Raw genomic sequence first — 15,059 nt, forward strand, 5'->3', positions numbered from 1 at the left:
AATGTTTGCAAATCAGTCCGCTACAGGAAATGTTATGACCTTCTATTGCTGCAGTAATTCTTGGGATTTGTTTAAAAACAACCAGTTAAACAGAAAGACTTTACTTATAATGGAGATGGTGAGAGGGAGGAACAAGTATTTGTTCTTATGTTGATTCTAACATTAAAGCAGCTAAAGCCTGAATTCCTGCATACTATATATATACTATATATACTATATATGGCAAAAAGATATATAAATATATTTTTTTTTCTTTTTGCCACCCAGGCTACCCCATAGGGTTTTCAAGACAAGAGATGTTCAGTGGTGTTTGTTCAGTGGTGTTTTGCAACCGCCTGCCTCTGGACAGCAACCTTGGTATTCCTTTTGTGGTCTCCCTTCTTCCTTCCAAATGCTGTTCAGGCCCAATCCTACTTAGCTTCCAAGTTCTACAAGACAGAGCTAGCCCAAGCTATCTAGGTCAGGCACACTACACATTAGCAGCCCGTGATAAGGTTATCGGTAATGTTCAATTAGAACCTCTGGGAAAGTCTGTGCAAAAACCTATTCAATTGTGTGAGGGCAAATATCAAGCTCTGCAATTGAAGGCTTTACAAAAACGAATAAAACTGTCAGGAATTCGCTTAGCCCAGCCTTGTAACTCTGTTTCAAGTGTCCACCACCTCTCCTCTCCTGAACTTTGTAATCTGCAGTCCACTGGACTGTTTTTGAAGGAATGAAAAATGGAAACTGGGGTGTTGAAAAAAAGTGGAAGGAGGAAGAGAACTAAGAGCAGAAATGAGGGCCTAAGGGAAGTAGCTGAGTCATGTCACCTCCTCAGTTCACTCTCCTGTGGGGAAAGTGAAAGACAGGCAATCCTTATCAGCCAATGCGTAGTTGCACTGTTGGGTCTGGACCTTGAAACAGTTGCTGTGTCTCTTTAGGTTTATGCCATCTTTTCACACACCTTTTTTACTTTGTGCGCTGAAAGCCTTAGGGACAGCCAGGAACCGGGCCCCAGGCAGTTAGAGCTCACTCTCCAAGACTGTGTTGGGAGCAGCTTCCAGTCGATTGCCTATCCAAATACAAGTATCTGGCATCGCATTCTTTTTATTTCACGTCTCGGCTAGGACCTTAACCAGGTGGTCTCCAAACAGCATATCGCCCTGGGAGGGATAGTCTGTCATGATGATGAAGATGATGAAGATGATGAAGAGGAAGAAGAGGAAGAAGAGGAAGAAGAAGAGGAAGAAGAGGAAGAAGAAGAAGAGGAAGAAGAGGAAGAAGAGGAAGAAGAGGAGGAGGAGGAGGAGGAGTTTGGATTTATATCCCCCCCTTTCTCTCTTGTAGGAGACTCAAAGGGGTTTACAATCTCCTTGCCCTTCCCACCTCACAACAAACACCCTATGAGGTAGGTGGGGTTGAGAGAGCTCCGAGAAGCCGTGACTAGCCCAAGGTCACCCAGCTGGTGTATGTGGGAGTGCACAGGCTAATCTGAATTCCCCAGATAAGCCTCCACAACTCAAGCGGCAGAGCTGGGAATCAAACCCAGTTCCTCCAGATCAGAGTGCACCTGCTCTTAGCCACTACACCACTGCTTAAGGCCTTACAGTACAGGATGGCCTGCCATGTCTGCAGCCAGAGATTACACCTAGCTGCAACTGAGCAAGCCATGGCTCTCTAGGAGAAAATGAAGAAGAGTTTGAATCTATACCCTGCTTTTTTCAACCGTGAGGAGTCTCAAAGCAGCTTACAAACTCCTTTCCTTCCTCTCCCCACAACAGTCACTTTGTGTGATATGTGCGGCTGAGAGTTCTGAAGAACTGTGACTAGCCCAAGGTCACACAGCAGACTTCACATGTAAGAGCAGTGAGACAAATCCAGTTCACCAGATAAGAGTCCACCGTTCATGTGGAGGAGCAGGGAATCAAACACCGTTCTCCAGATTAGAGTACACCACTCTTAACCACTACACTATTAGTGAGTCCAGGGTGGCATCAGCTACAAAGGAAGACGCTCTGAGGATGCTGTTCATGCCTTCAAGTAGACACCTGTTGTGATAACTTTCTTGCCCAGATGACGGCTGCTCTGAATACGACGGCCGGCATCTCAGAGGCTCTGTAGCCTTAGCAGTAAGCTTTCTGCATCCAAGCTAAACACCCTTCCCACCACAAAACATGGGTTTCCTGTTAAGGCATATATTGTTGACTAAAAAACAAAGGTCAGAGGATGCTTTAAACATGCTTCCTTTGTGGAGATTAACTGTTAAATGATATTTAATTCTTGCAAGGAACATCATCCTTCCTTCCAGTGTCCCATTTACAGCTCAACATTCAGGCAATTAGTCCTACTTACATAGGAAGCTGATGGTGCTTGATCTATTTTAACCCCCTCTGTGCTGCTAAGACCGCCTACGGTAAGTGCTTCCATCCTGCACAACTTATTGTGACCATAAGGACAGAATGCAATGAACAACAATATGAGTTACCTAACCATATCCTCTAATATGTGTTTTTCCACTGGCCAAGCAGATCAGTAATACAACTTTTCTCTACAAGAGTTGCACAACCCCAACTTTCAAAGGTAATCAACAATCACCGCAAGTGGCCATTTGATGGTCAATTCTAGGAAAAACACATTTTACTCACTCAGGTCTTATAATGTAAATTGGTGGTAAAGTACTTAAAAACAACCGTATTTACTGTATTAATTAAATGGCCTATTTAACATGGAATATCAATTCTATAATCGCATCCCATCTTGACTTTGTATTTCAATTAACAACTCTAAAGTATACCAACATGGATCCTACTGTTTTAGGCTCATTAAGAACATTTTCATTATCAGTCAAATGAGGGGGTAAAAGGCAAAAACTGTAAACGCTCTCTAGAGTAGCCCCCTACCCTGCTTAAAAGATTATTAGAGGCATAGCACTAGTAATTTTCATTAGTGGCTTAGTGTCAAAAAAGGAACCTCCTGTGAAATGGAACAGAGCAGAGCATGAGTCTCTGTGCAAATCAGTAAACCAACAGTCCTTCATCCATTCAAGGGTAATCTGTCCTCTATTAAACAGAATTGATCTACTTTATTATATTGATATGAAGCAAAAAAAATCCCATCACTGTTAATGCATAACATAGCCCACCATCAATACAAAGGAAAAAATGAGTTAGTGGCACACAGACCGTGACTTTTAGAATTCACAAATACATTATTGAAATGTGAAGCCATTTTAATACATTTTTTCCTGATCAGTTCCACTTCATCAGGTTAATATCACAAAACTGAAACCTAAGTCACTCATCAGGTGCAGATACGCTTCAATCAGGGTTCGGTAACATGAAATGTGATTTATCTTACCTGCGTATTCACAAGTGAAGACAACAAAGAAAGGAGTAACCAGATCATTAATACCCTGAACATATCCACTGGCAGGATGACGTATTGCCCAGATAAACAAAATTCTTTCAAAGATCTAGAAAGAAAAAAAAAAACATGAAGCAACATGATCAGAAACCACAAAGAGTAACACACACGAAGTATATTCAAATATAGTCAACATCAGCAAACATGACTATCAGCATTTATTCAGTTTCTTGGTTATTGAAGGGAAACATTTTCAGGATTACTAGCAATGTGTTAAATTCTACCTTGTATACAAATTAAGCTGGAAGTTGTTAGAAGGTGTATTTGAAATACACTAAAATTTTGCTTCACTTCCAGCATTTTATGGTGGTAATCTAAAAAGCTAATTTAGAAAAAAAACATGGGATTCTTATTTGGACGGGGGCATGGAATGGAGAGGTTGAAAGGGTCCGGTCACATTTTCTTTGTAAAATCCTCGGTTTGCCGCACTCTGTCCCCTACGTAGCCTTGTGCCTCGAAACAGGCCAACATTGGTTGGAAACACTGGCCTGGTGTTGTACACTCAAATTTTGGGCCAGAGTATGTTTCAACCGTGAAGAATCTGACCTTACATTCCAGGCTTTCTCTACTCTCCATTCTACCAAGTGGTGGTCTAGAACTAAAACCAAGCTCAATGACCTGGGGATTCCCACTGATGATTTCTCAATGTTAACAGAGCAAGAGGTCTTCAGTGTCATTCAGCAGAGACTTTTCAACAGAGAATTCCAACAGATGTTGGAGGCAGCCAACAAATCCTATTCCCCTGTGTTTCTGGAAATCCTCTTTGACAGATTAACAGCTGCCAGATATCTTTATCTACTGACTGAGGCTCAGTGGCGTACAGCATTTGCCAGGTGTAATGTTCTACCTTCCTCCCTCCAACAGGGACGCCATCTCGGGATCCCATATAAAGATAGGAAATGCCCATGTGACCTGGACTGTGTGGAATCTGTATCCCACATGTTGTTATACTGTCCCTTCTATGTTCTAGATAGGGAAAAGTATATAAGCCCCCTCTTGCGTGAAAGGGAAAGGACAACTGATAAATTGAAGGTTATATTTCTTCTAAACAGTCGTTGCTATGAGGAGTTGGAAGCTGTGGCCAAATTTTTAAATGGTGTAATTTTAAGTCGTTCTAAACTGTGTTAACTGGAAGGTTGTGATGCTATGTTTTTCTTTTTATTTAAATGCCATTAAAGGTATTTGACTGAAAAAAAAGACAAAACCAGGAACTTCTCATACAGCAAGGGAGACTTTTTGTGCCTTTCTTCCTTGAAAACACGTCCTCTGCCTCATCAAACGGATCTTAAACTTCCACTTGAACTCAAAAGCTGCTTGCTATTGAGAAGACTAGGGTCCTGCTGCTTGTACCGCTTTGGGCGTTGGACATTAACAGCATGGCTCCTTCAATCATGGATACTATCCATCCTCTCTGTCACCTTCTATTCCTTTGTATTTTCAGGGCATACACATCAACTTTCCCACAGGAGTTTCATGCACATTTCTCAAAAATCACTCCAATTATATGCTTGGACAATACACAGGAATTGCCCCAGGAGTAGGAAAGAGCACGGTCAAGGAGGTTCTGTAGAATGTAGTCTCATATCCTGAAAACCTTAAGGAAAAGAAAATTTCTCACTCTCGTGACTGCTGCAGAGTAAGACAGGCCAAAACAAGTGACTGTTTTGGCTTGAAATGCCAGATTTCCTGTACACATTTTTATGTGCAATAAAAGCACTTTTGTTGTTGTTTGTCTTAAAGGAATCATATTTTCCAGATCACACAAACTTCAGCATTTCCCCCAAATCTCAGGATCACAAGAGGCAGCAGCAGAAGTTAAGAACAACTGCAAGGCAACATGCAAAACCTAAGAAAGAAAATGAAGCACTTCTACCTCCCCTAAATTTGTTGAACCTCCCATAAGTTGTTGAAGTCTGCATTAGACTAGTAAAATGCATTTCAGTCATTGGCCAAATAGAAAAGCTCCAGGGAGCTCTCCTATGTGCCCCTTTAACATGCCTCCCTCCTATTGCCCTGGAAGCCAGCCACAAGGTAGGAAAAGGGTAAAAGGGAATTGTTCCTTCCAGGGCAATCCAGCAAAGAGGAGTGGGGGAACCTTTGTGAGTCCAGCAGAACTTATTCAGAAGCTAAGCAGAGCACCAGTCTTTCAAATGGGCTTCAATTTGTTAAAAAAAAAAACTTCCTATGCCCTTACATGGGCCATGGGTAAAGTGTTTTGCCTTTTCAGCTATATCTGGACAGTTGGGGGGGGGGGGGGGGGGGGCCAAAAAAAAGCTGAAAAAATCTGGAAGTGTTTTTTTCAACTTTTTTCAGTTCACTTAATCTGAATGCATACCCCTATTCCTAAAAAAAATCCATCCTCTCCTGAAAACGATCAAAGTGGGGGTTTTACATATGAATTGGAGCCTTTAAGCTCCATCCAAATACTAATGAGGGCTGACCTTTGGCTTAGCTTCAAAGATCTGACAATATCAGCCTAGCCTGGGCTATCTGGATGAAGTGAGCTCAGCTGCAAGACCTGACTATGACTTAGGTCTCAGATGGATTGTTGGACTACACGATCCATAGTTTTCAGCCTCACAAGACTCTAAACTCCAAATTGAACACCTGTTTATTTTTACCACATCAGACACATCTAAGCATCTGGAATTATTGTTCTTAAGACTTGTAATAATAATCACAATATATACACAATGCAAAATCAGTCGAACACCGCTCCACAGGGCTGCAATCTTTAAACCAGTCATCCTGATGTTGGAGTTCATGTCTGCACACTGCCCAATGTGTACATTTATTTATTTTATTTTATTAAATTTAATGTCCTGCCCTTTCCCAGCACAAGGCCGAGCTCAGGGTAACTAACAATTAAAATCGTTCCACAAATAAACAAAATCAATACCTCCAATAAATAGTACTATATTATTAAAACTATTGCATTCAGATGGGGTTTGTCAGACTCAATTAAACAACAAATTCAATTCCTAACTGCTCCCTTTGTAAATCAAAAAAATTTCTAGTTCTTCTTTAGAAGAAAAAGGGAGGGGGGAAAGCCAGGTAAGCAGGAAAAGTGTACATTAGATCTGTACGTTCATATATTCTGATTCTGTGTTATATGGATTCCATAGTTTGAATTTACATATACTGGGATCATGCAGGTCTTTGTGATACATGAAATCCAGCATCTGAATGGAAGGTGTTACCAGGTGGGGAAATATATTCCCAGTTTCCGACCACATATTTAATTCAAACCATCTACACAATAGATGTTAGTATCCTTTTAAACCCTTCACAAAGATAATAAATGGAAAAGATAATAAATGTACATTGAATTATTTGCTGTTGGATAAGGACTAAAGAGTTTCCAGTGATGTACCCCAGTTTTATGTTTTAGTAAATAATAGGTGAATAGGAGACCCTTAGTTCATCATCATCACCATCATCAACCTTTTATTGGCATGAGAGACCCTTAGTTCTGATAGAGGAATGGCAAAATAACTTTTATTTTATATTTTAATTTTCTTATTACTTTGTAGACGATTTGGAATTTGGCTTTTTATGAATTATTTTTTTACCGGTTGACTGTAAATAAATGTAAGTCAGAACCAATAGTGTACAGTATTCCCAGCTTGATTCAGATCACCTTATAGCAATAGCTAAAAAAGATGCAGGGATTCTGCAAAAAAATGAGTTGCAGGGATCCAACCACACAGCCCTAAGAACTCTAATTAGTTGAATGGCACCAAGGAGGTATAGTCCTAATGCAGCCATCATAGTTACTCCAGGTAACAAACTGAACCAGTTGTCATGGAAGTTGGTCATGCAACAAGCACGGCATCCCAATTCATGGAGACTGACAGATGCCATTCTGCACCCACAGAAACTGACAGTAGCAACTGACAGCAATTTTAAATGGAACTCTTTTTCAGATTCTACAGGGAACTCTGAAAGTTTTCCCAGGTTGTTTCCCAAGTTCAGCCAGCCTCTGCCTAGAAGTGATCAACCAATGAGGATGTTTCTTGCCACCTATGGAGCTAAATCCCATCCAGTCCAGCAGTAAGATTGAGTAAAACATCCGTCAGGGCCTTCTGAATGATGTCACCATAGAATCAACTAGCCTCTGAGACTTTACCTTGTTGGCCATACACAGACAACGTAAGCATTCTACTTAAACTTGCTTTTAACATGTAGCTGATCTAATTTTCACTGTATCATTTTGAGGAAGCTAGAAAGCAGGAACCTCCACAAGCTAGAATGTATTGCTGCACAAACTTTGAAAGGGGTTGTCTAGAATGCAGCAGAAAGTGGAAAAGAGGGCTTGGGGCCTATAGAAACAATCATCAGGTTGTTTGGGGGTGGCCTCTGAGTTGCCAAATTTTGACAACTACTGATGCAGGTCCACAACCTGATATAAAACTACATTATCTTCCACAGCACTTCTTATAATACAAATATAGTAAAACAGCCAACTAGCAGCAAAGATGCTGAATCAGAACGAACCACGATACGTGATACTTTACTATTACTTTAAGTAATAGTAATTTGACCTTTTCAAAGCATTTCATGAATAGGCCAGGATGCAAATGCCTGGATGTAGTGATCAAGTGGATGGGACACCAGAAAGCTAATTCAGTCAAGAGGGAGACAGTGCTGCTGTTTTAGAGGGAGGGAAAACAACCTTCTTGTTCTGGACAGATTAAATTTCTCCAAACATGTCAAAATGTCGAATTGCTTTTAGATCTTCAATTGTTCTCTGAAAAATAAACAGGTGAAGGTGTAGCAGAGAGGACCTTTTTTGGTTAAGGAACTACCCTCCCTTCTAGATTCAACTGCTGGACACCACTGAGATTTCAAAGCTGGATAAAAACTAAAGTACTCTATGTGGAGCTATCCTTGAAGACAACTCAGCAATTTAATATAACACAAAAAACCAGCTCCTTGACTGCTTATTGGGAGTACGTAAATTTGAACACAAAACCTCATATGAAGCAAATGGACCAGCTTCCAGCTGGTTTCTGGGCTCATTACAAAGTCCTGGTTACTACTTTTAAAGTTGTTAATTACCTCTCGTAGACTCATGCTCACACTTCACAATCTCCTCTAACAACCCCTTCTATTCAGACAGTAGATTTGGCCTCAATTATGGAACAGTCTCTCTGAAAAAATACACCAAACACCATTGCCACCAAACATTAAGAGTTTAAGAGCAGCTCTGCTGGACCAGAACAATGGTCTATTTAGTCCAGTATCTTTTTTCCATCAGCAGTTAAGACAGCTGCAACAGGTAGGACCAAAAGCAGAGCCTACTGCATGACAGCCCACATCAGTTTACTGCTCTCTAGAATCTGACCATCACAGGCACTCTGCCTCTGAACCATAAGATCCCATTCAACTACCATAGCTGACAGCCAAGGATAGATCAATCTTCCATACAACTGTCCAACGCCCATTTAAATCGATCTAAGCTAGTGGTCATCACTACATGTAAAGGCAATGGGTTCTTCAAGACAATTACCCATTAAGTGAAGTGGTATTTTTGTCTGTTCTGAATCTGTCAGTTTCACAAGGTGAACTCTAATATTGTGGAAGAGGAACTTCCAGTGACAACTACTATATGGCAAATAAGACCCCAAAGTGTTATTTTCCAGAGTTGTAAAACTGTTTTGATTTGTTTTATTGGCAAATATTTGTTTTATTTTGTTATTTATATATTTTGGAGCACTTGTGTTGAGGGTTCATTAATGCTGCTAACCTCTCTGAGCTTTTTTCTGGAAGAATGAGATTTAAATGTTTTGAATATGTCAAGTAAGTGAGCAGGATCATCAGTGAGGTGCCCCAACAGAGAATCTCTCTGGAGAATAATTCCTGTCCAGCCTATGCAAAGCCCAGAACGCAGAATAGAAACCTGGGGAGAGGAGGTAATAAAACAAGCCAGATGGAAAGCACTTGGAAACATCACAGACCCAGCAGGCACTGTTTGTCAACACAAAGACATTTTTATGACGTTCTCAGGTAAACATATAACAATCCCAACTTAACAATCACAATGTTTGAAATTACGATCTGGCAACAATACTTGCCTCTGTTACTTTGGGCTGAAGAATTAAAGCCTCTGGGCTCATTCGAGGAATATCTATATGAATCTGAAAGAAAACATATTTATTTTTAAAAGCGTCAAAAGACAAAGACATTCAGATACCATAGTTTCCTCAATAAAATAAGGATAAGTATGCCAGATTTCATCACAAGTCTTTATGAGTTTTGTCCTTTGGCACACAGGATAGTTAGTACTGAGTATCAGGTACACTGAGATATAATCAGAATCAGAAATATTTTTCAACAGCGGTTCTCAGCAAATGGAAATGAGATAGGTTAATAGATCCTTTGCTCTACTTGTTGCTACTTTTTTATACTTGTAAGCAGTGCACAGGTGCATGAACAGCTACTAAGTTCCATCTATCTTGTGTTAACACTTTACATTTCCTGAACCACGTAAAAAGTCAATTTGCTCACACTCTCCAACAACTGAAAAGCAGGAGGATGCTTTTAGTCTGCTCTTTTTGATCTATTAATGTGAGGAATAAAATCTGCTGCCTACACAAATCCCTTCAAAATGAAGATAAAACACAAGGAACACATAAAAGACATACCCAGAAGGTAAATGGAGGTTCAGGTTTACAGACGAATTAATAGAAATCAGGTTTATAGAGGAACCTCTGGCTAAGAGGATATATTTTGTAGTACATAAAAGGTGTATCAGCTTTCCAGGCTTTCAAAACAGACCAGCATTTCCTCAATAAAGACTTTCCAGAGCCTTGAATGATCTATTTCCTTTCATTGTCTACAGCAACGGTTTTCAAACAGTGTTCCTAGAAACCTCAAAGTGCCTTGGAAGCTTATGGGGGTGGGGTTCACCAGTAAAAGGAAAAAATAACTGCAGAATTATTGCAAGAGAATCTCAGGCATGTTCTAAGACTCAGGTAGAAAATGGTGAGCCTCAACAAAAGCTTTGTGCATGAAGTATGTGCAGTCTACAACATGTACCTGAACCCTCTGATCCACAGAAGAATCCCCATAGCTAGGGGTCCCTAAATAAACAAAAAAGAGAGAATTTCCTGAAAGAAAGTAGTCTGAAAAGCATCATGTTAAAAAATGAAGGTTTTAGTCATATTCAAGGTTCACTGCACACTAAGGGGTAAATGCAAAGCAGCAGAAACCAATGTTGTGGGGCCACCAAGCCAGATTGGAAATGAGGGGCAGTTGCCTCAGCTAGCTCATGGACCTGAAAAACCCTCTCAAAAGGCCACATTTGGCCCCTGGGCCACATACCAGACCCTCTTGGTTTAACATATATATGAAAGTACCCTTGCAGCACAAACATTTTCAAATTAATTACTTCACCTGTCTATATGTATCCTGATGAGTTTCTTCATTTCTTGAGTCGTAATATTGTTCAACAAATGCAAAATACTCTTTCCGCTTTCTTTGTAAAGTGCCTTCTCTCCGATCTACATTGGCAGGGAGGTAACCCTTGAAAGTAAGGGAAAACATTCAAACTGCTGTAAGTTTAGTTCACCAGTAATTTGAGAGGGGGGAGAGAGAGAGAGAGACTTGTACAGCTGTTACCAAGGACGTCCCAAAATCTTAGAATAGGGTTGTACCTAATATCATTATGCTAATGTGGGAGTGCTTTGGGATAAGCCTGGAAGGGGGGGGGGGGGGGAGAATAGCAACACAAAAATGTATGGCAATGCCTTAATCAAACACCAGCTTTCCTGTGTAAAGGTATGAAGTCCTCTCCCCTACTTGGAGCAGTGGGGAAAAACAGGTTTTTTGAACAAAACAGAACTATAGAAAGAAAAGAATGAGAAAGAGTGCAGAGCGTGTTTCTTACATCAACCGTTTGAATGCCAACTTCAGTTTTTTGATATATTAGTATCCAGACAGTAAAGGTCTGACTTTGCTTACTGATAACATTCCTATATTAAATGCTTCTGTCATTGATGTGTTTTACAACAGTTTAATTTATATTGTAAGTTGCCTTGAGTACTTCATCATGTTAAACAGAAATAATACCTTTCCAGATTAACAAAAGTTCTTTTTAGGAAGGGTGTTGGGTGTTTTCATCAAGGAGGGAAAGACTTATTCCTAAGCAAATAACCAAAACTACTGAGATTGATCCTACCCCTGGTCCTAACATTTCATCAAGGAAAGTATGAAGGCCTCTTCCAGCCTATTTGGGGGGAGGACAGTTTGATCACTCCCACTAGTAACACCCTAACAAGCACTGAAGCCACAACATTAGTATTCTGATAAAGGTTCAGTGATGCAAGCAAAACCAGAAGTTCTACATGTCAGGAAATAAGAGCCCTGACCTTCACCAAACAGTGGAAGGCTACTCAAAAGCTGTAATGCAACTCAAAAGTACCAGGTGTTATTAAGCCACCATTGATAAGTGTTTGGTGTATTTCTGCAAAAACACCTGTAGAAACTGACGTTTCATGGACCCCAGTGATCAAAGATGTAGTGTGACAGAACTTACTGTGATATTCAAGGATTTCCACTTATACATTTAAAAGAACTACGCACAGGAAAGTCTGTGCAGGAAATTAGGTGCCAAATAAGTTGTTCAGGTAGTCTCATTTGCTAATTTAAAAAAAAAAGTTTGAATAAAAAGGAAAAGTATGTTCTGATTACCTTTATGTCAAGGTATTTATTGCCCTTCTAGTATCCTTTCCTCTTAATGTATTTTATTTTTTACTGCTAGTTATAGAAAAACCTTTTTCTGTTGCACACTAATTTATGGCTATGAGCAGAGAACAAAGGTGAGAAATCATAGCAATAAGTACTGTTTAGACACAAATACCTTTGGAATGTGATTTTGGCACAAAAATTGCAGCAAGCAAGGAAGAACATGACCAGATTATCTAATATTGATTGCTTTCACTTTGTCTCTCGAAAATCACCCCCTCTTTAAATTAAAGTACAAACCTCATATGGGCTTTACCATTGTTCTTTGTGGGTAAAAGGGTAGCCAAACTCAGCTTGTATTTCAGGCTCAGACATTAGAACTTTGAATATACTTAAAAAAATAATTACCACATTCTGCAATTTAATTTTAATTGCAAGAGACTACTTGTTAAATATTCACCGTTAAGAGCTGCATCTGAATTTTTGATTAGAAAGCACTAAACCTAGAAATTTCACGAGACTCATTAGGAACAGAAAACCTTTTAAAGGCTGAAAAATCAGACCTCTTCTGAAGTGAACACTTTATGTTCCCCACAGATTTATCCCCCTCAGAAAAGGGGAGGGCTACTTCAAACTCCGAATTTCTCAAAAATTCAACAGTGCTGAAGTGCCGTGACATGTAACTCTCAATGTTAAAATGCTAAAACTTGCTGATGAAGTAGTGGCTATGTTCTCTAGGTACAGATCACGGATGTCCATGAAACTTCCTCACAACTTTTAATCTCTTCAGTGAGCAAATAATCCCAGTTACATGCCAATACCCACATACACTACATTCTGTAGTTTAAACATTTGTTACAAAAGACACCCTAATGACTTGAATATATTTAGTTTTGCTGCAGTACGCTGAAGTATTTCCCCTCCCCAGCATAATGGGTGGGGTGAGAGGAAGAGAAAAATTTAGCACTGTCTTGATTTACTGCTCTATTCTCTTATGACAAACCATGCTTGAAATTGAGAATGGAAGTGTGGTATTTTTTTCTCACTGCTTTGAAGTACCACTGATTAGTTATGACTCAAGCAAAGTTATGTGGTCAGAAATAAAGCCATTATCACAAAACACAGGAGTACTTACTGAAAGGAGTTTCCATGTCATTGCCCGGACTGGTTTTGGAATTCCTGACCAACTCAATTTTCGTAGTTCTTCTGCTCCCCCGGTGCCCAGCAACAAAAAGAAAGAAATATTTTTTTAATTATTTATTAGTCTTATAGACCGCCCTCCCCCGGAGGGCTCAGGGTGGTGAACAATCAGAATATAAAATACAACTTAACACAGTACAAACTAATATCATTTAGTTAAAAACCAGGAACCACATCATGTCAGATGGCGTCATCCCTCCCCCTCCCCCCATCGTGCCCACAGGAGGCCAGATGGAACCGTAGCAATGGTCTTATCCAGGCTGGCCAAATGCCTGGCGGAACAGGTCCGTCTTACAGGCCCTGTGGAAGCTCTGTAAGTCCCACAGGGCCCTGATCTTTCTTGGGAGCCTGTTCCACCAAGTGGGGGCCAGGGCTATAAAAGCCCTAGCCCTTGTAGTGGCCAGCCTGATTGCTTTAGGGCCAGGGATCACCAACAGGTCCTCCTCCGAAGAATGGAGGGGCCTGACGGAGTGGTATGAGGAGAGGCGGTCCCTCAGGTATGCAGGTTCAAAGCCATGAAACAGAAAACTTCAGTTAGAAGATAGTACATGAAACAAACACCTATAGGTTAATGTCATGCACTATTTTTTTGTTTCACACTAACAGGTCAAAGTTATTCAAAGTAGAAAGTAGTATACATGAAGCATCTAAAGCAGCAAACTTTAGCAATTTTTTTAAAAAAAACTTTTCTGGCACAAGAGTTTTACCCTCAAAATAATACAATGACTGCCAAAGAAGCTATTTACAACTTTAAAATATTTAGGAGGCATTAGAAAGGAAACGTAAGAAAAATGTTATAAATGTCTGTATTGACCTAAGAGATCACGTCTCCAATGGTAGTCAGTTCTACAAGGCCACAACTCAAGAGGCCCTGACTGAAGTTCAAACATGTTTTGTTCCTAGATTGGAAGGATCTTTGCTCTTCAGACAGCATTGCTTCATAAATAGTCAGGTAGATCCGATCCCGATCCTACCACACCACTGAGCAAAAAATTTTTATTATTATTATTATTATTATTATTATTATTATTATTATTATTATTATTATTATTATTATTATTATTATTATTATATTGATACAAAAACAGTTATACACAGCAAACAAGATCAATATGCTGGATTTTGTATTACATCACACGTCGGACACTTCCCAAGCATCTAGGACTGTGTGATGTATTGACAAATAATGCGTGCAGAGCCGAGTAGGGTGGCCTTTTGCAGCTGACATATGGTGATTTTGTCAGCGCCGATTGTTTTTAAGTGCCGTCCAACTTACGTGGCTGTTCTGTTGTAGGGAGACCTACTTCAGCTCAAATTGGAGGAAGGCTCCTTAGGCTGAATGAAGGTTACTTTGAGGATCCACCCCCATATATAAAGGCCAGCTGTACAGGGTTAAGAAGGGGCCTGGGAAAATTTTCAGAGCAGGGCACAGATAAGAGGACTAGCATCACTTAAACCTGAACTTATGCAGAGTTGACTCTCCCTTTATGCTGATATTACAAGCATTTGAAAACATTGAAAACCAAGTAACTTTGACACTAGAACTGTAATGGTGCATTAGGACTGTTCCAACCAACCAGAGTTCCTAGGCCTGAGTACCGCTACTGAGCAACCAATCAGGATATGTTCAACTAGTACTCTGAGGAGATCTGAAAGCTAGATGATTATGGGCAGCAGTAGCTGTTTGAGCTTCTCAAACTCTGAAACGAGGAAATTCCCTGTCTTCATTCCTAGAAAAGTGAGATGGCTCAGCTTTCAAAGCAGCA

At 40.1% G+C, this 15,059-nt stretch overlaps 1 protein-coding gene across 1 annotated transcript in view; it reads right to left on the reverse strand.

Moving 5' to 3' along the window:
- Window positions 1-15,059, reverse strand: part of TBC1D22A (TBC1 domain family member 22A) — a 143,075-nt gene that overhangs the window by 87,464 nt on the left and 40,552 nt on the right. Inside the window, exons 5-8 of the mRNA XM_048500777.1 lie at window positions 13,229-13,299; window positions 10,804-10,932; window positions 9,483-9,545; window positions 3,340-3,454 (exon numbers count right to left, since the gene is read on the reverse strand). Coding sequence (XP_048356734.1) covers window positions 3,340-3,454; window positions 9,483-9,545; window positions 10,804-10,932; window positions 13,229-13,299 — 378 coding nt within the window. The remainder of the gene's footprint in view (window positions 1-3,339; window positions 3,455-9,482; window positions 9,546-10,803; window positions 10,933-13,228; window positions 13,300-15,059) is intronic.

This window comes from Sphaerodactylus townsendi, linkage group LG06 (genome assembly GCF_021028975.2).
Source record: "Sphaerodactylus townsendi isolate TG3544 linkage group LG06, MPM_Stown_v2.3, whole genome shotgun sequence".
Taxonomy (NCBI): Eukaryota; Metazoa; Chordata; class Lepidosauria; order Squamata; family Sphaerodactylidae; genus Sphaerodactylus; species Sphaerodactylus townsendi.